At 35.3% G+C, this 23,833-nt stretch overlaps 1 protein-coding gene across 2 annotated transcripts in view; it reads right to left on the bottom strand.

Annotated features, from left to right (window-relative positions):
* Positions 1-23,833, bottom strand: part of NCK1 (NCK adaptor protein 1) — a 74,321-nt gene that overhangs the window by 11,434 nt on the left and 39,054 nt on the right. The window contains exon 3 of one of the 2 annotated variants that reach the window (XM_021678760.2): positions 8,162-8,408. In XM_021678760.2, the coding sequence (XP_021534435.1) occupies positions 8,162-8,387 (226 nt within the window). In that variant the 5' untranslated portion in view covers positions 8,388-8,408. Of the gene's footprint in view, positions 1-5,846; positions 5,932-8,161; positions 8,409-23,833 lie in introns of those variants that run through there. The other variant, XM_021678761.2, reaches the window with a different exon arrangement.

Here is a 23,833-nt window from a genome sequence, read left to right on the forward strand (position 1 = left end):
AGCACGATGCAGGACTTGATCCCAGGACCCCAGGATCACAACTCAAGCCAAAGGCAGACGCTTAACCGAATGAGCCGCCCAGGCGTCCCAAAAAACAGCATAGACTTTGAATGAGTCTTTGGGTTCAAATCTCAGCTATACCACTTACTGTGGAAACCTGAGCAAACTATTTCACTTCTCTGAGCTTATAAATGGAGAAATCACCACTTACTGTCACAGTGTTATAAGAAGTGAATAAATTTTTTAAAAGTGAATGTAAAATAATAGCATATTACATATATTAATTGTTAAATAAAATATTCTTTCCGTAATAACCTACAATGAAACTATCCTAAATCTCAATAAAAATGGGCCACTTAAAAACCCAGGAATAAATAATATTTCAACCTTCAGGATTTTGTTTGCCTTGTTTGCTAGTTTCTTTCCAAAACCTATTAAAACTTCTGCCTGGGGTGCCTGGGTGGCTCAGTTGGTTAAGCGACTGCCTTCGGCTCAGGTCATGATCCTGGAGTCCTGGGATCGAGTCCCACATTGGGCTCCCTGCTCAGCAGGGAGTCTGCTTCTCCCCCTGACCCTCCCCACTCTCATGCTCTATCTCATTCTCTCTCTCAAATAAATAAATAAAATCTTTAAAAAAAAAAACAAAACAAACAAACAAAAAAAACTTCTGCCTATTGGGGTACCTGGGTGGCTTGGTCGGGTAAGCATCTGCCTTAGGCTCAGGTCATGATCCCTGGGTCCTGGGATTGACCCCCTGCATCGGGCTCCCTGCTCAAAAGGGAGCCTGCTTCTCCCTCTCCCTCCCCTCTGTTGCTCCCCCTGCTTGTGTTCTCTCTGTCACACACATACATACATAAAATCTAAAAAAAAAAACAAAAACAAAAACAACTTCTGCCTATCAAAAATCTACCCATTCAAGAAGCGCCACTTCAAATAACAATTTTATTTTATTCACTTCCCATTTTGTGTTTTCCAACATCCTTCATTTCCCACCATCATCTCCCAATAATGTAAGCTCTCCTTTTTAAAGCACTCTAGTACTTTGTACTTGTGAGGTACTTGTATCGTAACATTTCTTGTGTTTGTCTTTTAAGCTTATCTACTATAGCCAGCAGCTTCCAGAAAGGAAGAGCATTCCATGTCTCACTGATTTTTTTCATTTCCTATACTATTTAGAACTGTGCATATACCAGATGCTCAATAAATGTTAGGTTGATTAAAACTGAAGAGTGATATAAGCAAATACAAATTTAAACTTGAAGCTAACGGCTAGTTCCAAAATGTTTTTTTTTTAATTCTGAAAAAGATGCCTAAGACTAATTATATATTGTCAAAAAAAAGAATGAAGAATTTTTGGACAGACCCACCCATTAAACTTCCAAGTGGAAAAACACCAAAAACAACCTATTTTAATTGCAGAGGCCAGAAATATTTCAGGGAAAAAAACAAAAGCTTAGAATATTTGTTTCCTATGCAGCACAAAGCCCTCTCTGATCTCATGAGCATTTCTTTAACCTCATACTAATGCTAAGACATATAAGCTCCTCAGTACCCCAAAGCCCCAGACCTTTTCAAGACTCTGAGTCTTTGCCTATGACTTTTTTTTTTTTTCACCTCAAACACATGCCCCCCTCATTCTTCAAGACTCAAACAAGGGATCTTCTTCTCACTGGAGATTTCCCTCTCTCCCCAAACAGAACAGATGTATTTCTCTTTTGTGCCACTACTATTCTTTGTAAATATTTTTATTGTAATGTTTGATCCTCTGTATACCAATATTTACTTCTTTGAGAACAAACACGTGTTTAATCACTGCTCCATCCCCAATGCCTAGCCCATATTAAGTGTTCCATTAGTGTTTATCATGTGACTGACTGACAAATACATGCATAATCAATAGGCTGCTTTTCTCTCCCCTACTTACAATTCTTTGAGAAGAACCTGTTTATTGCCCCTTTGTCTCTACTGCTAAAAAATGGTCTTTCCAATTTCCTGTTACCAATGAGAGAATCCATGGAAAAGTACTTTACAAAATTATGCAAATGTAAAATATCAGTATCTCTTAATTTCTCAATCAGCAACAATGAGATCATCCACAACAAGCAGGCGCCCCCCTCCCCAGATCAAGGTATTAACTTTTCTAAATTCTTCTCAACTTCATAGTTAGTTCACAATCCTCCTAATCTTAGTCCCCCTTGCATCAAATCTTTCTAATCCATTGCTTATCTGATTCTAATTCTTTCTCTACTCTTTAGTCATAATGGGTACACTAGGAAAACTCTAACAAAATTTTAGTCCTGCTACTTACTGGTTCATCTGATCTTCGTTGAGTTATTTAATCTTCATTTAACTCCAGTTTCCAGGTTTGTGAAATGGTGGTGTGTAGGAAGTACCTACCTTCTAACATTTGTTTAAAGAATATACATGAAGTCCCCAGCACAGTACATAGCACAGAGCAGGCACTCTGTTAATCAATGGTAGTTATTACTCCTAGTGCTTCTGGCATTTAATTTTTCAAAAACACTTAAAATCTTTATTATTGCATTTTATAGCTAGACTTGGCCAGGGTTGGGAGGGAATGCTCAGGTCTGAGCACTGAAGATGTGCTCACTCAACAATGAGGTAGTCATTTTTATCATTAGCTTTGTTCAAAGAAAAACCAAGTGTTCGTATAGCTTCCAATCTGCCCCTCACTCCTACCCACTGATCTTACTTCTCTCCTCCTATAACACTGTTTCTTGACCAAAACAATGTATTATTAACTCCTCCAAGTTTTTAAGAATCTGTTTAAGCATTGTGAATATTCCACTCACATGACAGTTGTCTTTTTCCTAAGGCAAATCTTTTTACACATAACTACTTTTATATAACCTGGTTTCCAAATCCTTGATATGCTGGATGCCAGTATTTGGAAGCATCCAAGTTTCTCAATACCACTGTTAAAGTATACCTATCCAAAGTGGATAAACTATGTCATGTCTCATTTGGCCAGCACACACAAAAAGTAGCTATTTGCATCCTTTCACTTGAACGACATAGATCTATCATGCACTGCATTGAAATTCTTTAGCACCCACAATATCATAGCAGTCTTCCTTTTTTTTTAATTTTTAGAGCGGGGGGGAAGGGCAGAGGGAGAGGGAGAGAGAATCTTAAGCAGGCTCCACACCTAGTGTGAAGCCCAATGCGGGGCTCAATCCCACAACCCCGAGATCATGACCTCATAGCAGCTCTTACTCATATAAAATTCTGCCAGGCCAGGTTCTCAGTAATCTTTTCAATTCCCTTTGAAAACTTAATGTAGAGGGGCACCTGGGTGGCTCAGTCGTTAAGCATCTGCCTTCGGCTCAGGTCATGATCCCAGGGTCCTGGGATCAAGCCCCTCAACAGGCTCCCTGCTCTGTGGGAAGCCTGCTTCTCCCTCTCTCACTCCCCCTGCATGTGTTCCCTCTCTTGCTGTGTCTCTCTCTGTCAAATAAATAAATAAAATCTTAAAAAAAAAAAAAAAAAACCTTAATGTAGAATTTTACATTATAATGTCTGTCCCTATTCACCTTATTTATTTCTATCTCAGTTTTTACCTTTCTTTTTTTTTTTAAGATTTTATTTATTTATTTGACAGAGAGATAGAGAGAGAACACAAGTAGGCAGAGAAGCAGGCAGAGAGATAGGGAGAAGCAGGCTCCCCGCAGAGCAGGGAGCCCGATGCGGGACTCGATCCCAGGACCCTGGGATCACGACCTGAGCCGAAGGCAGCTGCTTAACCGACTGAGCCACCCAGGCGCCCCTCAGTTTTTACCTTTCAAATATATATCTGAACTAAGTTTATTAGTTATTCTTTTGGCCTCAGTCTTCTTTTCTTTAAGCATGTCATCTGCCCTCCATCTAAATCACTGACTAAATAAATGTTCAACAGAATGAGGCCAAAGAAAGTATTACTGATTCTAATTCTTTAAGGAACTGTAGTTCTGGTTTTTACATTCCTACTTCTTCAAAACCAGCTTCTCCCTCATGGATTTTCCCTTGATTTCTATCACATGTAAGACTTATCAGTTTTTTTACCAGGACTGTAAGACTTTTAGAGTTAGAAGGGACATTCCATGATCATCTAGTCTTGCCCAACTCTCCTTCACAAATAATAAGAAATCAGGAAAGTTTAGTTATATACCCCTTGCCACATGGTTAAATAAGTGGTACATCTGGGAGCAAAACTAGGGAATTCTAAATACAAATATATGGTGTTCTTTCCATTACAAGTTTTTATTTAAATTTTTGTATTTTTATCTGTTCATTTCATCTACATGAAGTAAGAGAAATTATTATTATTATTCTGTTTTATCTAAAATACTGTACCCTCTTTGTTTACTCTAGCCACCACACAAGGAGCACATTTACTGTATCTTCTACTGCAAAGCAAAATAAATACAAATTTTGGGTTGCTGCAGGTAATGAAAAAAGGAGTATCTTGGTTGCAAATCTCAAACCCTGACCCTCAGGTCTACAAATGTATGTAAGATTATCGACTTTCTGAGACAACAGAGAGAATGATAATTTTATCATTGTATTGATGGTATATAATGAATCACTGTATCAATGATTCTTTTTACACCATTTCTGGTTGATTTATGGTCACTTATGACCACCAAGTGACCATCACTTACGACCAAACCAAGATATGAAATCCACTGTATTAATATTAAATAACAACCTCCATCTACCTCCTCACCATGTAAATTCTATGCAAGTTAGTCTTAGTTTTTCATTCTATGATTTTTGTCTGGCTTGCAGTAGGCTCTCAAGAAAAATATGTTGATAAAACAAATGAATAAATTAATAACTTTCCAAAAGGAAAACTAACCCAAAAAGTGGATCTAAAAATGTATTAACTTTCCAAAAAGTAAACAAAAGAGAGATATTCCAGGATTCACTTGGCCACCAAAGTTAACTAAAGAAACAAATGAATCTTAATATTACAATTACATATTCTTTCTCAACAAAGTACTTGCTCCTTTTCCATTCTGACTGAAAATGAAATCTCAACAGGTTACTCTTTGTTTCCTTAGATTCCTTATGCATGAGACTTCTACAACAACTCCTCTGTTCATTTTTCTAGAAACACCAAACAAATGTTCAAAGAGATCAAATCAAGTTCACTATCATAAGATCATAAAAAGGCCATCAGCAAATATACACATTAGGCTCTGGTAAGTTAGTATCAGTATTACATTATGACCTGGACTCAAAACAATCCCAATAATTCACTAGTTTCTTTCAGTGTTTTCATTTTCTTTGTATGCAGCTGCTCTCAAGACTCATTTCAAAATATCGAATCTCACAATTACCAAAAGAGCCATTTCTAGCAATCCTACATTAAATCAAAACATTCTCTTTACTGCTTTATTAAATGTTATCTTCTATATTGTTCCTCTAAAATCTAAGTAAAAAGTACTAAACCAATGTTAATTCAAATACTGAGGATGAAGCAATTTGCTCACTTAATACTTTCTTTCCTCATATTTTTAATGTTATAATTTAATTCACTTCAAACGTCTATGCTAAGTTCAAAGTTACCAAATTAAAACTGCAAACTCATTTATATCCTTTTTCTCTTTATTTTTAAACACTGATACTAAAACATTTTAAAACCATATTACTTATCAAGTCAAAACTAATATTATTTGAAGTATCACCAATCATTTAGCTTATGTTTCATAAACAGTATAAAGCACCAGTCTATTATATAAACATACCAGGTTCCATACAGTTTTTCTTTAAATTCTTTAAAGTGAAAAATCGAATTCAAAAACTACAAGAAAACTATGGATTTAATAAACAGATGAACTTACTGAAAAAATCTTTAAAGACGTTTAACCAATCCATTTTGAATAAAAATCCCGTGTTTCTTTTGTCAGTTTGTTAACACAGCTCAGGATAATTCTCAGTGAGCTTCCTGGTCTGTTCTGCAACACTGAAACTCCCCACACCCAATCCATGTGACTTGGCCTACACCCAGGCAATAGAAAGTTTTTCTGAGGCTTCTCTCTTTCTAAAACTTTCCCCCCACTGAACTATAACAGAACCTGTAAAACAAGTATATCATCATGGCCACAAATGTTACCTTTATTATTCAAACTTATTTTGGAAGACGTTTTAAAGCATATATTTTCAATAGTTGAAAATATATTCATACATTCACTCTCTCCTTTGTTTTCTCCTTTTCTTTCTTATTTTTCAAACAATGTCTCCACCAGCACAATCACTGTGAAACAAATCCATTAACCACATAGGACATTTAAGTTATCAAAAAGGGGTTCAGAAATTCTGAGAAAAAGAAAGCTATCTGATACAAAAGCTGGAATTACATCATTATATAGGAGAACTAAAGATCATTATCTTAAAACAATGTTTTCAAGTATCCTGCAATATAGGCAGCAATAACTCTAATACAGTAATAAAGTTAACAGAGATATTCTAGGACTTAAATGGATATAGTCTTTCCAAAATCGTCTCAATAATATCAGAAAATAGTATGGAAGGTTTCCCAGGCGTATTAACAAATAATAAAAATTCTATCCAGTTGGGCTTTTTAAGTTTATATGCAGTAATATCTAAAACTGGGATATATTTCCATTTTGCTCTATGATATTACGTTTTTCATGATCTTCTGTTTAAACATTTGCTCTAGTCCCAGGAAACTAGTATCCTTTTAAAAAGGAACAAAAAAGTCTACCTAGGTGTAGCCCTAATCCTTTTTGTGCCTTCATCACTATGAGGCATACTTCCTTCATAGAAGTTACCTTAATTTTCCCTAGTATCTCTGATCTACATGCTTTAAATAAGTGTCCAATATTTACAAAATCAGAAGTTCCTGGCTCTAACTATGGTCTCTTCAGCTTGTCAAGGATAATCTCTTTCTGATTTGTCCTTCACTTAAAAACTAATAATAATGGTCTTATTTGCTAATTATTAAAATCTTAATAAAAGGTAACCTCACATACAGCAGTTAAAAGTCATGGTGAAAATCCAGATTAATAACTCCCTTTATTAAACTACCTTTAGAATACTAGAAACGTTATTCACTCACAAACCAATATTAAAATATTTTATATTTGAGTCATACTATATTTTGGTTTTGGCTATTTTACAGTGTTAAAAATAAAAGACTGGTCATCTATTGCTGGTATCTGAAAGAACACTCTAGAATAACAATAATGCTGAATAAAAAATAAAGCTAATATAAAGCAGTTGGTCAATAGTATTTCATATTTGTCAATCATGCCACATTACTCCCAAACTATTTCTGCAAAGAGAAATTTTACTTTCTCATCCACATATATACAAAGAACCATTAAGTAACAGCATGTTTGCCTGAATACCAAAAATGAAATTCTGTCCCTCCCATTCCTTCCTGTCAGCCAAGTAGGAGTTTAATTAAAAGAAAAAAGAAAAAGGCCAGTCCTCATCTGTGCATATTTCCTTCCTATCAGCTCAGCCAAGCCCACTGTGAAGCGGGTTCCATTATCTCTGGCCCTAATGGAGAGCTAGTAAAAACAAACAAACTTTACAGTTAGAGGAAGAAAAAGGGGGAAAAAAGAAAAACAAAATAAGAAATCAGCTTTGTAGATGGTAATCTACAGTAATAATCCACAATTTAAAACTCTCTTATCAAATGCAAAAACAAAATGATGGTTTGTTTTTAAAAGCAAAATTCAAAATGTAAGCTATTAAAGGTTAAAATACAGCAATGTGCCATGTTAAAAAAAAAAACTGCCTTAATGCCAAGGAGGCAATTCTGAATCTCCCTCATTTATCCCTGTCTCAATTAGATGCAGAATTTACCTAAACCCCAACAGGCACTCACAGTTCAAGAGGTCCCGGCTAGAGGATCAGATTCAGTCCGCTCAAGGGCACCACCCTGGTCTGGCCCTTGAACACCAGCTAGATTTATAGAAACTGCCCACTAACACTTATGGCCTTTACTGCTCTTCTGACTTGGCTGAATCCCTGCTATGAGCAAACCTACCTGGCCTAGCTGAAATTCTAGTCTTGGCCTTTTCTAGTCAATTCTGCCCAATGCTGCCAAAATTCTATACAAAGAACCAAGCTCTAGCATCCATTTAAAAGAAAGTATTATTGGTGTTTTAATACAAGAATAACTTACCTAAGGTATCCTTTAGATTTTTTACAATAGATGCTTTCCGAGCACTGTTTTTCCTCTCCACATAGTTAGAAGGCACAAAACCCGTTTTATTCATGGAGTTTCGAACTCGCCACCAGGATTTAGAGTCATCCAGAAGCCATAATCTCTCATTCTTCTTGATGTCCAGCTCTTGTTCTTGTTGGGCCACATAATCAAATTTGGCTACTACCACCACTTCTTCTGCCATCTTTCAGCAGCTTCAGCTACACTGTAACCACATATAAAACATTTTTATAAGGTCTAGGAGTGGTCTACATGCTTTTCAAAAAAGATACATGTAAAAACCTAAGAGAACTGAAAGGTTGAAAGGAAAAAATATGAAAAAAAACAAAAACAGGCAATACTAATACTAATAAAGACGAAACTGCTGTAGCTATATTAATAATACACAAAAAGAGCAAACCATTTAGGCAAACCATTACCAGTAATAAAGAAGTTCACTACACAATTGAAGGTTTTATTAAATATACATAACAGCCAAACTTATATGTACCTATTAACATAGTTCCAAAATAGACTGACAGAACCACAAAAAAAATGTGACAAATCCATTGTCACAGAGGACAATTTTTAACCTTATCTCAGTAATAAGGATACAAAAAAATTAATAAGACTAGATAAGAACTGACATCAAAACCATTGAGTCTGATCTAATAAATAGACACCAATATTACTTCTAAGCAGAATACAAATGGAACATATATAAAAATTACCAATGTGAGGTGATAAAGTCTCAATAACTTTCATGTACTTGGTATCCTACAACCATATTCTCTGACAATCATTATAAAAAGAGCTTGTTAAAAACCTCCTGTTTGGGAACTTCTAAAACTTCATGTGTCAAAGAAGAAATTATAATAGCATTGTGAAAATACTTAGAGGACTAAAATAATAAAAAGACTTTGTATAATCAAACTTGTCGGATGCAGCAAAAGGAATATATAGAAAGAGATTCTAGTTGTAAATAGTTACATCAGAAAAGAAAACCCTGAAATAAATTAATGAACTGGATGTCTTAAGCAGTTAGAAACATAGAATAATATAAAGTAGAAAAAATGAAATAATACAAATAAAAGTAGAATTTCATGAAACAAAACGATATAGAAGAAAGGCTCAACAGAACAAAAAGGTAATTCTTTGTCATGACTAACAAAATGGACATAGTTCTGGCAAGACTTATAAATGAGAAAAGGAAAAAACACACCCAAATACTAGTAATAAAAAGGGAGTCATAATTAGAGATGCTGCAGACATTCAAATCACCTGGCAATATTAATAATAATAATCTGATAAAATTCAGATTTATCAATAAACCTGAAACTAAAATATACAAATTCATAGAAAAATAAAAATTAAAAAAGTAGTAACATTTAATCAGTCATTAAGAAATCTTCCCATAATGAACATCAGGACCACTCGGTTTACACACAAGTTCTATTAAAATTCAAAGAACAAGGGCGCCTGGGTGGCTCAGTTGGTTAAGCGACTGCCTTCGGCTCAGGTCATTATCCCAGGGTCCTGGGATCGAGTCCCACATCGGGCTCCCGGCTTGGCGGGGAGCCTGCTTCTCCCTCTGACCCTATCCCCTCTCATGCTGTTTCTCTCTCTCTCTCTCTCAAATAAATAAATAAAATATTAAAAAAATAAAATAAAATTCAAAGAACAAGTAATTCCAATTTATACAAACTCTTTCAGAAGAAAGAAAGGAAAATTACAAGCCTAACTCACTCTTGAATTTATTAAGATGAGCTCCCTGCTTTCTTCAGAGAGATTATTTTACATAAACAGCTACCCTGGCTTAGCAAGCAAATCAAATAGTTTTGGATCTTGAATTGCATTCTCTTTTCTTTCTTTCTTTTTAAGATTTTATTTAATTTCTCAGAGAGAGAGAGAGCACACACGCACAAGCGGGGGAGCGGCGGGCAGAGGGAGAAGAAGGCTCCCCCTGAACAGAGAGCCTGATACAGGACTCAATCCCAGGATCCTGGGATCATGACCTGAGCTGAAGGCAGAAGCTTAACCAACTGAGCCACCCAGGTGTCCCAGCATTCTTTTTTCTCAACAACGAAGCAAGTTGTTCAATATTCTCAAAGAAATGCATTTTAATCTACAATTCAACATCCACTAGTATTAAAGTGTAGATACTTTGTGTTTATAAGGTAGATGCTTTTTGGGTGGCATTGCAAGGCCTCAAAACCTACCACACATTCTTCTGAAAGAATGGCTCAAGTACGTACAGCAGTGAAATTAACTAATGCTAAAATAAGAGGATGATGTGGTATTCAAAAAAAATGAACAGAGAAACCAGAAAAATCAATTTGTGTTCCTGCATTTTTTTCTGTTTGAAATTACTTGCAAATAAAAAGTTATAATCAAGTCTTAATTATTACTAGCACATGAGGCAAAAAATTTACAACAATGAATGATGACTTTCTGAGGCAATAGAAAGCAGAGAGGGTTTTTTTCCAGGCATACTTGAACACTGACTCTGATTCCTTCCCTGTGGGAACCTGCACACACACACCCTTATAATTAATCTATAAATTTAATCCTAGGCCCCAAAGGAATTTATTTTGAAACTTGACAAAACTGACTTTAAAATTTACCTAAAAGAGTAATCACATAAAACCGGCAAATGACATTCTATAGAAAATTAGAGTTGATATGACACTGAAGGTTGTATACCCAGAATTTTCTAGTTTCCTATCAACATCCCAATGATCCTTCCAGTTGTCACCTTACTATTATTGTATTAGCCATGCAACTTGTGGGGACTGACCCTAGTTTCTAAGCTGTATTTGGGTTAGTCAAAGCTGTCTCCTCCAATCAAAAGGATAATAAGGGAATGCTACAAACAATCCACACACACGAATTCAACAACTTAGAGGAAATGGACCAATTCTTCAAAAAACACAAAGTACCAAAACACACTCAATATGAAATAGATAATTTGAATAGCCCTGTCACTATGCAGGAAATTAAATTCATAACTTGAAAACTCCAAGTTTTCCCCCCAAAAGAAATCTCCAGGTCTAGATGGCTTCTCAAGAATTCTACCAATTATTTAAAGAATTTACACCAATTCTACATAATCCCTTCTAGAAAATAGCAGAGGGGAAATACTGCCCAATTTATCTTTGAAATTGATATTAACTTATGTCAAAACTACACAACACAGTATAAAAAGAGGAAACTACCAATCAATATCCCTCATTAAAACAGATGCAAAAATCCTTAACAAAATACTAGCAAACAGAATTCAGCAGTATATAAAAAGAATTAATACTCCATGACCAAGTAGGGTTTTTTCCAGGGATGCAAAGCTGGTTCAATATATAAAATTAATCAGTATAATTCACCACATTAACAAGCTAAGAAAAATCATATGAGCATATTACTCAATGCAGAAAAAGCATCTGACAAAATTTAACCCCCATGATAAAAGTTCTCAGAAAAACAGAAATAGAAGGGAACTTCCTCAACCTGATAAATAGGATCTACAAAAAACCTACAGCTAACAACATACTTAATGGTAAAAGACAGATGCCTTCCTCCTACAATCAAGAACAAGGCAGATACCTGCTCTCACTATTCTCACTCAACAAAGTGCTGCAAGTTTTAGCCAATTCAGCAAGGCAAGAAAAGGATATAAATGGCATACAGATCAGAAAAGAAGAAATAAAACTCTCCTTATTTGCAGATGACACGACTGATTACAGAGAAGATTCTAAAAGCTACAAAAAAACCCAAAAAAACAACCCCCCCAAAACCCTCCTAGTACTAACTAGTGAATTCAGCAAGGTCACGAGACACAAGATGAACATGCAAAAATAAATTGTATTTCTATATACTATCAATGAACACATGGACACCAAAATTAAAAATGTAATACCATTTATAATTACTAAAATAAAAAAGGAAAAAAAAAATGAAAGAGGTGCAGGGGCGCCTGGGTGGCTCAGTCAGTTAAGCATCTGCCTTTGGCTCAGGTCATGATCCCAGAATCCTGGGATCAAGTCCCACATCAGGCTCTCTGTTCACCTTCTCCCTCTGCCTGTGCGTGCGTGCTCTCTCTCTGACAAACGAAAAAAGAAAGAAAAGAAAAGAAAAGAAAGAAAAGATAATGCTATTCAATATCCAAAACTAAAAGCTGAATTTATTTGCTCCCTGCTCTGTGGGGAGCCTGCTTCTCCCTCTGTTTGTGTTCTCTCTGTCAGATAAATGAATAAAATCTTTAAAAAAAAAAAAATGAAAGAGTTGCAAACCTAACAAAACATGAAGGAGACTGTATGTTGAAAACTATCCAATGCAGATGAAAGAAATTAAAGATCTAAATAAAAGTGTTTTTGAAATGGAAGACTCATAAGGATGCTATTTTTTCCCAAATTGATACATAGGTTTACATAATTCTTATCAAAGTCCCAGCAAAAGTTTTTTGTATATATAGACACTACTATTCTATAATTTAGATGGAAAGGCAAAATAACTAGAATAGCTAAAACGTTTTAAAGTCAAAATAAAATGGGGGGAAACTTATTATATAGCTACAGTAGTCAAGATTGCATGGTATCAGCAAAGAAACCGACATGTGTATCAATGGAAAAGAGAACCCAAGGGGCGCCTGGGTGGCTCAGTCAGTTAAGCGTCTACCTTCAGCTCAGGTCATGATCCCAGGGTCCTGGGATTGAGTTCTGCATCAGGCTCCTTGCTCAGCAGGGCATTTGCTTCTCCCTCTGCCTACCACTCTCCCTGCTTGTGCACCCTCTCTCTGGCCCTCTCTCTGATTAAGGCACAAAAAGTAATTCAGTGGGGTGGGGGGAAGCTTTCTCAACAAATGTTGCTAAAGTAAAACAACATCAATAACCCCCGCCCCTGCAAAAAAAGTGCAAGACCTAATCTCACACCTTATACAAACACAAACTCAACATGAATGACAACCTTCAATGTAAAACTATGAAACTTTAAGAAAAATATATAGGAGAAAATCTTCAGGATACAGAGCTAGAAAAAGAGTTCTTAGACGTGACACCAAGAGCAAGATCCATAAAGGAAAAACTCAACAGTAGAAAAACAAATTCAGTTAGAAAATGAGCAAAAGACATGCAGACATTCACTGAAGAAGATAAAATAGAGATGGCAAACAAACACATAAAAAGATGTTCATCGGGGCGCCTGGGTGGCTCAGTCATTAAGCGTCTGCCTTCGGCTCAGGTCATGATCCCAGGGTCCTGGGATCGAGCCCCGCATCGGGCTCCCTGCTCCGCGGGAAGCCTGCTTCTCCCTCTCCCACTCCCCCTGTTTGTGTTCCCTCTCTTGCTGTGTCTCTGTCAAATAAATAAATAAAATCTTAAAAAAAAAAAAAAAAAAAGATGTTCAGCAGCAGCAGCTATTAAGAAAATGCAAATTAAAACCATGTTGAAATGTCACTACACACCTATCAAAATGGCTAAAATAAAAGAGTAATAATACCAAATGCTGATAAAGATATGCTGAAACTGGATCACTCATACACTGCTGATGAGAATATGTTAAATGACACAGATGCTCTAAAAAAAGTTTGGCAGCTTCTTATAAAATTAAACATGCAACTACCATACCAACCAATTGTATTCCTGGCATTTATCCCAGAGAAATGAAGACTTTTACTCACACAAAAACTTTTACATAAATGTTTATATCAACTTTATTTGTAATAACCAAAAACGGTAAACCACTCAGAAGTCCTTCAACAAGAGAATGGTTAAACATACTGTGGTATATTCCATACCAAGGAATATCACTCAGCAATAAAAAGGGAAAAAATGATAGATACACGCAATAACCTGAATGTATCCCCAAGGAATTATGCTGAGTGACAAAAAAACAAAAACAAAAAAAATCCCCGAAATAATAAAAAAACAAAAACAAAACACCAATCCCAAAGTTTATACACTGTGTAACTCCATTTATATGACATTCTTGAAATGACAAAATTATTTTGATTGCCTGGGGTTAAGGAGGGAGTTGGAGTTGGAGGGAAGCGGGGGTGGTTATAAAAGGGCAACATCAGGGATTCTTGTGGTGATGAAAATGTTCTGTCTCTTGACTGTATAAATATTAATATCCTGGTTGTTATACTGTACTATACTTTTGCCAGATGTCACCACTGGGAGAAACTAAGTAAGGGAGACACTGGATCTTTTAGTTAAGTTGTAAGATTTCTTATGATGGCATGTAGATCTATAATTATCTCAAAATTAAAAGTTTAAAATAAAATACACTGATTCAAGATAAAAAAAGCAAAACAAAAAATAAAATACAGAAATAATATGTTCACATTCCTGAAGTAAGGAAGTCTTTTAATACCAAGATTTCAGTGTTAGAAACTATAAAATGAAAAATGTTTAACTTTTATACAGCAAAGGACATTAGTACCTACTGCTGCTGTTAACAAATTATCACAAACTTAGTGACTTAAAACAACACAAATTATCTTACAGCTCTGGAGGTTATAGAGGTATGAAATGGGTCTTATGGGCTAAAATCAAAGTGTGAGCAGTGTTGTGTTCCTTCTGGTGGCTACAGGGGAAAATCTAATCCTTGCCATTTCCAGGTTCTAGAAGCTGCCTACATTGCTTGGCTCATGATTACATCACCCTGACCTTTAGTGTGATCCTCACATCTATTTTGCTCACTTTAACCCTTCTGCCTCCCCCTCATAAGGACCTTTATAATTTACAGTGGGTCCATAACAATAATACAAAATAATCTCCCCATTTCAAAATCCTTAACATATGCAAAGTCTCTTTAACTATGTAAGGTAACATATTCACAGGTTCTGGACAATAGGATGTGTACATCTTTGGGGGAGCCTTTATCATACCTATCACCAACATCAACAAACAATGAGACTAAGTTTAAAAACTGGCAAAGAACAAAGAGCAATTATGTAAGAGAAAGGACAAAGATCCTGAATGTTCTTATATAATTAAAGAAATGAAAACGAAAATCAAGGTTTTATTCTTTGTCAGAGTAACAGAAAAAAACCCAAGGCTTATTTTGTAAGAATGTACAAAATAAGCCTTCCACTACATACATATTGGCATTATTAAACTAAAAATTGATATAAAGCTTAACTTTTTTAATTATGTAAATTTTCAACACATACAAAGTAAGGAATAGTATAAGGAACCCCGTATCTATCACCCAACTTCAATTATCAATAATCTGACTTTGCAATTCACTGGAATCCTATGATTTCTCCTATAAATACAAACAGATAAGAACACATAACCCACAAAAATTGACAAATCAAGGGGTCTTTTACCTTTTTTGCCATGGGCCCCCTCCCCATAGCAAAAAGGTTAAGTCTGGTAAAACCTATAAATCCTACTCAGAATGAGGTTTTAAATGCATAAAAATACATGACATTGCAAATAAAATAAACTATACTGAAATTCAGTTAACATATTTTTTAAAAACTTGTACTGTTAAAAATATAAGTACTTCTTTATTAAGAGCACCTGCAACTATTCTTTCATTTCATCTGAGTGTATTTAAATAAAAAGTCTTTTATAGTTGGTCTGAACCAGGATCTAAACTAAGTCTGTATATTAATGTTTTATATCTCCTTAATCTATATAACACAGTTCTCTTTCCCCACTATTTTCATGCCATTTATTTGTTGAAGAACCTGGCTTCATTTGTCCTGTAGCACTTCCCACACTGTGCATTTGATTGAGGTGCATCCTCATGGTATTCCTTTATCTCCCCTATTTCCTGTAAATTGGTAATTTTATCTAGAGGCTTTACTGCCCCACTCCCACCCCAGATTCTTTTGTTGCTGTTGGTGCAAGAAACTTCATAGATGGGGCGCCTGGGTGGCTCAGTCAGTTGAGCATCTGGCTTTAGTTCAAGTCATGATCCCAGGGTCCTGGGACAGAGCCCAGCACCCTGCTCCCTGCTCTACAGGGAGCCTATTTTCCTTCTCAAACTCACTCTCTCTCTGTCAAATAAATAAAATCTTTTAAAAAAAGAATACTTCATAGATATTCTTGAGAACTACTTACTGCCGTAATACAGGAAGCACCCTATGTCTGGCTGATATTTAAAATGAATGGTGGATACAGTAGTATCAAACTGATTCACCTACCAAGTTCCCCATCAAACCTTCATCTAATGGTTTTATGAGCCACTGATGATCACTGCCCAGATCTACCATTTCCAAAATGATTTGCTAGCTATACCTGCTTTTAGAAATTGCGAATGTTTTACTAAGAACATTTTGATTACACTAATACACAGACCCTACAAGAAAGGCAGAATATATGTTTCTGTGTTTAGAACACCAACTAACTAGATAAACAGCTAGATTCATTTGTTTCCACTTTTTGGAGCTCACTTTATTTTTCCTTTTAAAAATTTAATTATTTTTAAAGTTTATTAATTTATTTAAGTAATCTCTACACCCAATGTTGATCTCACAAACCCAAGATCAAAAGTTGCATGCTTTTCTGAATGAGCCAGTCAGGTGTCCCTAAAATTTAATTTTATTTCATTATTATATAAAGCATTTAGATGGTTCTAAAAGTGTATCAATCAAACAAGATACATTCAGAGAGTTCTGCTTCCATACTCACCTTCTCTCTCTTTTCTCTCCCTCTCCCTACAGGATAACGATTTTTTATTGGTTTTGGTTTATTGTTGCTTTTCAAATATGTAAAAGAAAACACATGTAAATTGGAAATTCTAATTTTCACACCCCCTCACAACAAAACATGTACACACACAAAGGGAGGGGCATACTATGTACTGTCTGAACCTTGCTTTAGGCTTAACAATATATCCTGAACATCATTCCACAGCAGTATGAGTTCTTTTCTAATGTAACTACTGCACAGTACTTTATCATCATGGAAGTATCTCAGTTCCCTCAACTAGACCTTACTGATCGACAATGAGTTGTTTCCAGCCTTCTGATAAAAACCAGTGCTGCAATGAATAGTCTAATATACATGTCATTTTGTTTTTCTGTTAGTGTACCTTTGGGTTAAAGTCATAGAAGTAAGAATGCTGAATTAAAGCTTAAGGTTTACATAATTTTGTGAGATAGTGCCAAATACCCTGTCCATAGGTTCTTCAACCTTTTATATTTTCCACAATATATGGGAGTGATTATTTCCTCACAGCATTACCAACAAACTATAGATTTTGGATTTCTGCCAGATAAGGAAGAAATGATATTTGAAAGCAGTTTTTAATTGTATTTCTCCATCACAGTGAAATTAAGCACCTTTTCCCAAATTTAAGGGACATTTACTTTTGTTTTTCTGTGTGGACTACCTGTTTACATCTTTTGCCCATTTTCCCAAGGTATGGCTTTTCTTTTCCAATTTTTAGAAGCTCTTTATATAGTAGGAATATTTGCCCTTTGTCTTTGATATAAATTTTTTTCAGTCATGTGTCTTTTTAACTTGGTTATTATATTTTAAGTACAAAATTTTTGAAGACCAACTTGACAATAATTGTCAAAATCTTACATGCACATTTCTATGAATCAGCAATCTACATACTACAGGAAAAAATAATGCAAGTATCCAAAGTCATGTATGTAAGAATGTTCGCTGTGGCAATGCTCATAACTGTGAAAAATAAGGAATAAAATGTACACCAAGAGTGTCTAAATTATAAGTACTGGCATGGTAAAATGACCAATAAATACTAAGCAAAAATGCAAATTCTAAAGCAACAGGATTATAATTCTATTTTTAAAAAAAACTCCCATTCATGTATTTGTATGTGGATTAAAAAGTTCGGGGAGGATATACATCAAATTGTAAAAGTCGCAGCCTCAGTGAGTGGTAAGACTGGTAAAACTTAGTCCATACTCCACAGATATGTGTGGTTTGAATATTTTACAAAAATATTACTCTACTTTTAAAAAAAAATTACTATAAAAAGAGAAAACCAACTGAAAACTATAACTAATAGGAACTGGAAGCCAAAACACAAAGTAGGTGTGAGGAAACATGGAGAAAGTATGAGGAAAAAGAAATGAGAGGGAACGGAGGGAAAAAGAAATGAGAGAGAAATGCTGCCTCTTAAAAACCAGAAAATAAGGGTACAGGTTATAAATGCATGGAAACCAATTGCCTACTAAATCAGAAATTCTCAAACTATTTAGTCTCAAAACCCCTTTACATACTTACAAATTGAAGACCCAAAAAGGTTTTGTTTATGTTGGTTACATCGATCAATATTTACCACACTGGGAATTAAAAGTGAAAAAATGTTTGGATATTTTTAAATTCAATTAAATATAATCATATTTAATGCAATAAAGAACATTTTTATGAAAATTATATTTTCCCAAACAAAAACATTAGTGAAAAGAGTGCTGCTATTTTACATTTTTGCAAATCTTTTTAATGTCTGATTTAATAGATTCTCGTATCTGTTTCTGCATTTAATGTACTGCAACATACTATTCTGGTTGAAAAGAAAACTTGGTGTCACACAAATGTGTAGTTGGAAAAAGAAGAATAGTTTTAAGAGTCTTTTCAGATAATTGTGGCTATTCTACACTAAAACTTGACAAGTGGTACAGTTTCTTAAACACTAGTTTGTAATGTGGAATCTAAAACTTTACCAAGTAAACTTTCCCACACAGTTATGTTAAAATTCATTGGCCTAAGTATTTTTAGTTCCAGGGGAAATGGGTATAAGCCCACTGCAGCCTCTCTCTCCAACTGATTACAACTAAAATCTCCAGAAAAAATACAAAGAATCAGCTCCTGAGGACTCTGAAAAGTAAATAATAACAGGAAGATTGGGAAGGGAAATCAATCTGAAAAAAGACCAATACATCAACAATAAATTTCCTTTTGGTTCTCCCCTTCTGTTTTATTTTCTGGCTTTGACTCAAAGGTAGGCATAACAGGAAATTTAATAGCAGGTACAGTCAGGAAAAAGCTCAAGAGAAGCTCATTAGGCCAAAAAACAGGGGGGAAAGGCTCTTGAAAGTCAGAAGACTGGGTTAAATCCTTGAGGTTTTATTCTTCTTTTTTCCCCCTCTCCCAGTGCTGTCCCCAGGCTAGCCTCAGTTATGGATCTGCACCACTGCCACAATGGTGGAGATGTCACATACAATAAGACCCCAAGAGGAAACCTATCTTTCTGGATAAAGGAAGATTAAAAGTAACCAGGTGGTAGTGGGAAATAACCACTATCTCACCAATTCACCCTGAAGTTGAGCACAGCCATACCCAGAATTGAGTAACAACATGAAAGACCAAAACTCAAGAAAACCCAACCTTTCTGGTAAAAGGAACCAGGAAGAGGATTGCTGAGGATAGGTAAATATGGGGAAAACTGCCATGAGAAAAGAGCTGGTGAAGGTAATCTATGACAAAGACTCTTCTCGAATAGTCAGGCTCCTCTAAGCCCTCTTCTTGACTAGGCCTCAATCTTGGCCTATTAAAAACTGCAGGCTCTTAGCATAAAGACTTTGTCCACACTCCCACACTAAGAGACTTGAACAAACACTAGCATCGTTTCTAATGGGTTAAGGCCACATGCCTTGGATGACAACTCCAGTCCATAAGTCCCTGCATGAGGAAGCTCGATATTACAAGAATTTACTGTTTGCTCCAGCCCAAACTTGGTGATAGGAAGAGAGGTACCTATAACCCCCTTAGAGCAGTTACTTTAGAAAGCTTGAAATTATAAATATTTCCACTGCCCCTTTGAAATATAAATCTTCTACCACCTAAAGATGTCTTCTCAGAACTGAGAGCCATCTCTTTGAAATGTAAACATTCAATGGGGCACCTGGGTGGCTCAATTGGTTAGGTATCTGACTCTTGGTTTTGGTTCAGGTCATGATTTCAGGGTCATGCGATCAAGCCCCACACTGGGCTCCACGCTGGGTGTGGAGCCTTCTTGGGATTCTCTCTCTCCCTCTCCACACACACTCCCTCAAATAAGTAAATAAATAAACAAATAAATAAAATGTAATAAATAATCAGATAAATAAATAAAATGTAAACATTCAATGAGATATGACTCATTCTTGTTCCCAGTCCCTGTAGAGGGCAGGGGTCCAACTTTGGTGGACACCTTGCTCTAATTTGTACCACATCTCTTGTCATAAAGATAAGTTTGTTTCTCCTCTGGGTAAGTGTCAATTACAAATCCAGATGGCCTAGTCAGGTAGACTAATTAAAAAAGCATTGAAAACTTAAGTACAAAATAACTACCACCCAAGTTCCAGACCATCCCTGACTATTATAGATAACACACAGACTCAAACATTACAGCAAAGGTTTAGAAAATGAAACTGATGCTGGCACTACTGCCCACAAAAAGCAAAAAGATTGGTTTGAATCTAATCAGACTGATGCCTGCTAAAACAACAGCAAAATAAAAATTCTCCAAAGGATTTTAACAGGATCCAAAGTCTCACAAAATTGTATTTAAAATGTCCAGTATACAATCTAAAATTATCCAAAATACAAAGCAGCAGGAAAATCTGGCCAACAAGAGTTGGAAGAAAAAGACAACCAACAGATGCCAACCAAGAAATGACCCAGATGTTGGAATTATCAAAAGACTTAAAAGCAGCTGTTATAAAACAAACAAACAACAACAACAAAGCAGCTGTTATAACCATGTCCCATAAGGTAAAGTGAACACTCTTGAAACAAAGATAAATCTCATACGAGAAGGAGAAGCTATTAAACAAAAACAAATGGAAATTTAGAACTAAAAATCACAATATTTGAAATAAAAACTTCACTGGAGAGGCTGAATAGCAGGGTCAAGACGACAGATGTATTAATTTCCTACAGCTGCTGTAACAAATTACCACAAACCAGGTGGTTTAAAATAACAAATTAATTGTGATAGATCTAAAGATATCAATCAAGGACTCAATCAAGGAATCTGAAATCAAGGTGTTAACAGGGCTGTACTACCTCTGAAGGCTCTAGGGAAGAATGTGCACTTTACCTCTTCCATCTTCTGGTGGCTGTGAGCATTCCTTGTAGCTACATCACTCTAACTCTGCCTCTGTGGCCACACTGCCTCTTCCTCCTCTTCTATTAAATCTCCCCCTGCCTCGTTAGGCCACATGTCCCTAGATTTGGGGCTCAACAGATAATCCAGGATATTCTCTACCTTTCAAAATCCTTAATGTCATTAATCACACCTTTTGCCATGTGAAGTAATATTCATAAATTCCAGGGATTAAGAAATGAATATATCTTTTTGGAGGTTGCCATTCAGCATACTACAACAGAAGAAAGATGATATGAACCTGAAGACAGATCAATACCAATTATCCAAGCTGAAGAACAGAGTAGGGAGAATATTTGGAAAAGGAACAGGGCTTCAAGGACCAAAGGGACAATATCAAAAGAGCTACTATTCATTCTGTGAAGTCCCTAAAGAAAAGATAATGGTACAGAAAAAAATACTTGAAGAAACAGTGGTGGAAATTTTCTGAAAGTGTGAGAAGGACTTAAATTTATAGAAACTAAGCAAACTCCAAACAGGACAAACTCAGACCATGCCCAGGCACATCATAATCTAACTGCTAAAAACCAAAGGTAAAAGGAAAAATCTTGAAAGCAGCCACAGAAGAACAACATAGTATATACATGGCAGTGGTTCTTAACTGGGGATTATGTCACATCCAAGGAGATATTTAACAATGTCTGGAATCAATTTTCATTGTCACAACTATAGAGAAGGGGACAGGATGGTGCTAGTAGGGGAGGCCAGGAATACTGCTAAACATCCTATAATAAACAGGACAGCCCTCCACAATAAGGAATAATCCAGTCCAATGTGCTAAGGTTAAGAAAACCTAATACAGGAGCAATTTGAATGACTAAGGATTTTTCATCAGAAACCATGACCTGTATCTGAAAAATGCTGAAAGCAAGCAACCAACAACCCAGAATTCTATATGCAGTGAAAATATCCTTCAGGAATGAAATGACATAAAGACATTCTCAGATGAAGAAAAACTAAGCCATTCTGTTGCCCAGTGGATTGCCTCTAATAGAAATGTAAAGGAAGGTCTTAAGGCTAAAAGAAAAGTGATTATCAGAGGGAAACATGAAACTTCAGCAATGAAGGAAAAGCAAAAAAATGGTAAATATCTGGGTGAATATAATAAGATTCTTTTTCATCTCTTAAATTCTTTAAAACACACAACGCTCTTAAAAGGGAATATTATAATACCAACACGGGGGGTTTCACAAATGTAGAATTCATATGACAATTATCATATAAAGTGGGGAGGGCAATGGGACCTATATGGCTGTAAGGTTTTATGTTCTATTTTAAATGGTAAAATATAAATTCTAGATATACTATGAAAAGTATATTATAATCTTTAGGGCAATCACTAAAAAAAGGTAGGACAAAGAGATATAACCAAAAACCAGTAGATACAATAAAATGGATACTAAAAAAAGTGCTCAAATAATCCAAAAGAAGACAAGAAAAGACGAGAGGAACAAAAAAACCCACAAGAAATAGATAACACATAATTAAGCTCAAATATATCAATAATTACATTAAATAAATGATCTTACATTAATTAAAAGACAGAGAGGTGATCAGACAAATTAACAAAGACTCAACTGTCATCAGAAACCTATTTTGAATATAATGATACATAGCATAAAAGTAAAAGGATCATACAAACAGGAATCAAAAGAAAGCTGGAGCTGCTATATAAATATACGACAAAGTAGATTTCTGAACAAGGAAAATTACCGGGTAGAGACACATGAGATAATGATAAAAAAGTCAATTCATCAAGATGACATAACAATTCTGAATGTATATATACTTAATAGAGCTGCAAAATATATAAAGCAAAAATGATCAATATGGAAAGAAGTAAATCCACTATTCTTGAAAACTGCAACTACTTTCAGTAATCCATAGAACAAGTAGAAAAGCAGCAAAAAAAATAGATTTAAACATCATCATCAACCAACTGAATCTAACTGACCTTTATACAACACTGAACTCTACAGCAGCATAAACGTCTTTTCAAGTGCACATGGAATATTCACCAAGACAGATATATTCTGGACCATAAACTTTAATAAATGTGAAAGAATTGATATTGCACAGCATACGTTCTCTTGACTGTGATGGAATTAAACTAGGAAGTCAGTATCAGAAAGATAACTAGAAAATCTTTAAGTATTTGGAAATCAGACAACACACTTCTAAACGACTCATGTATCAAAAAGGAAAACTCAAGAGAAATTAGAAAATATTTTGAACTAAGTAAAAATGAAAACACAACATATAAAAATTTGTTAGATGCAACTAAAGTAGTACTTATAAGGAAATTTATGGTATTAATTGCCATTAATAAAATGTTAGAAAACAAGTCCCAAATCAATAATGTAAGCTTCTAAGGGGGCACCTGGGTGACTCTGTCGGTCAAGCATCCAACTCTTGATTTCAGCTCAGGTCTTGATCTCAGAGTCATGAGTTCAAGCCCCACACTGGGCTCCAAAATAAGTAAATAATAACAATAACAATAATAACGTAAGCTTCTGTTGTAAGAAACTAGAAGAAGAGCACATTAAACCCAGAGGAAACAGAAGGAAGGACATAATAAAG

Source organism: Neomonachus schauinslandi, chromosome 1 (assembly GCF_002201575.2).
Source record: "Neomonachus schauinslandi chromosome 1, ASM220157v2, whole genome shotgun sequence".
NCBI lineage: Eukaryota > Metazoa > Chordata > Mammalia > Carnivora > Phocidae > Neomonachus > Neomonachus schauinslandi.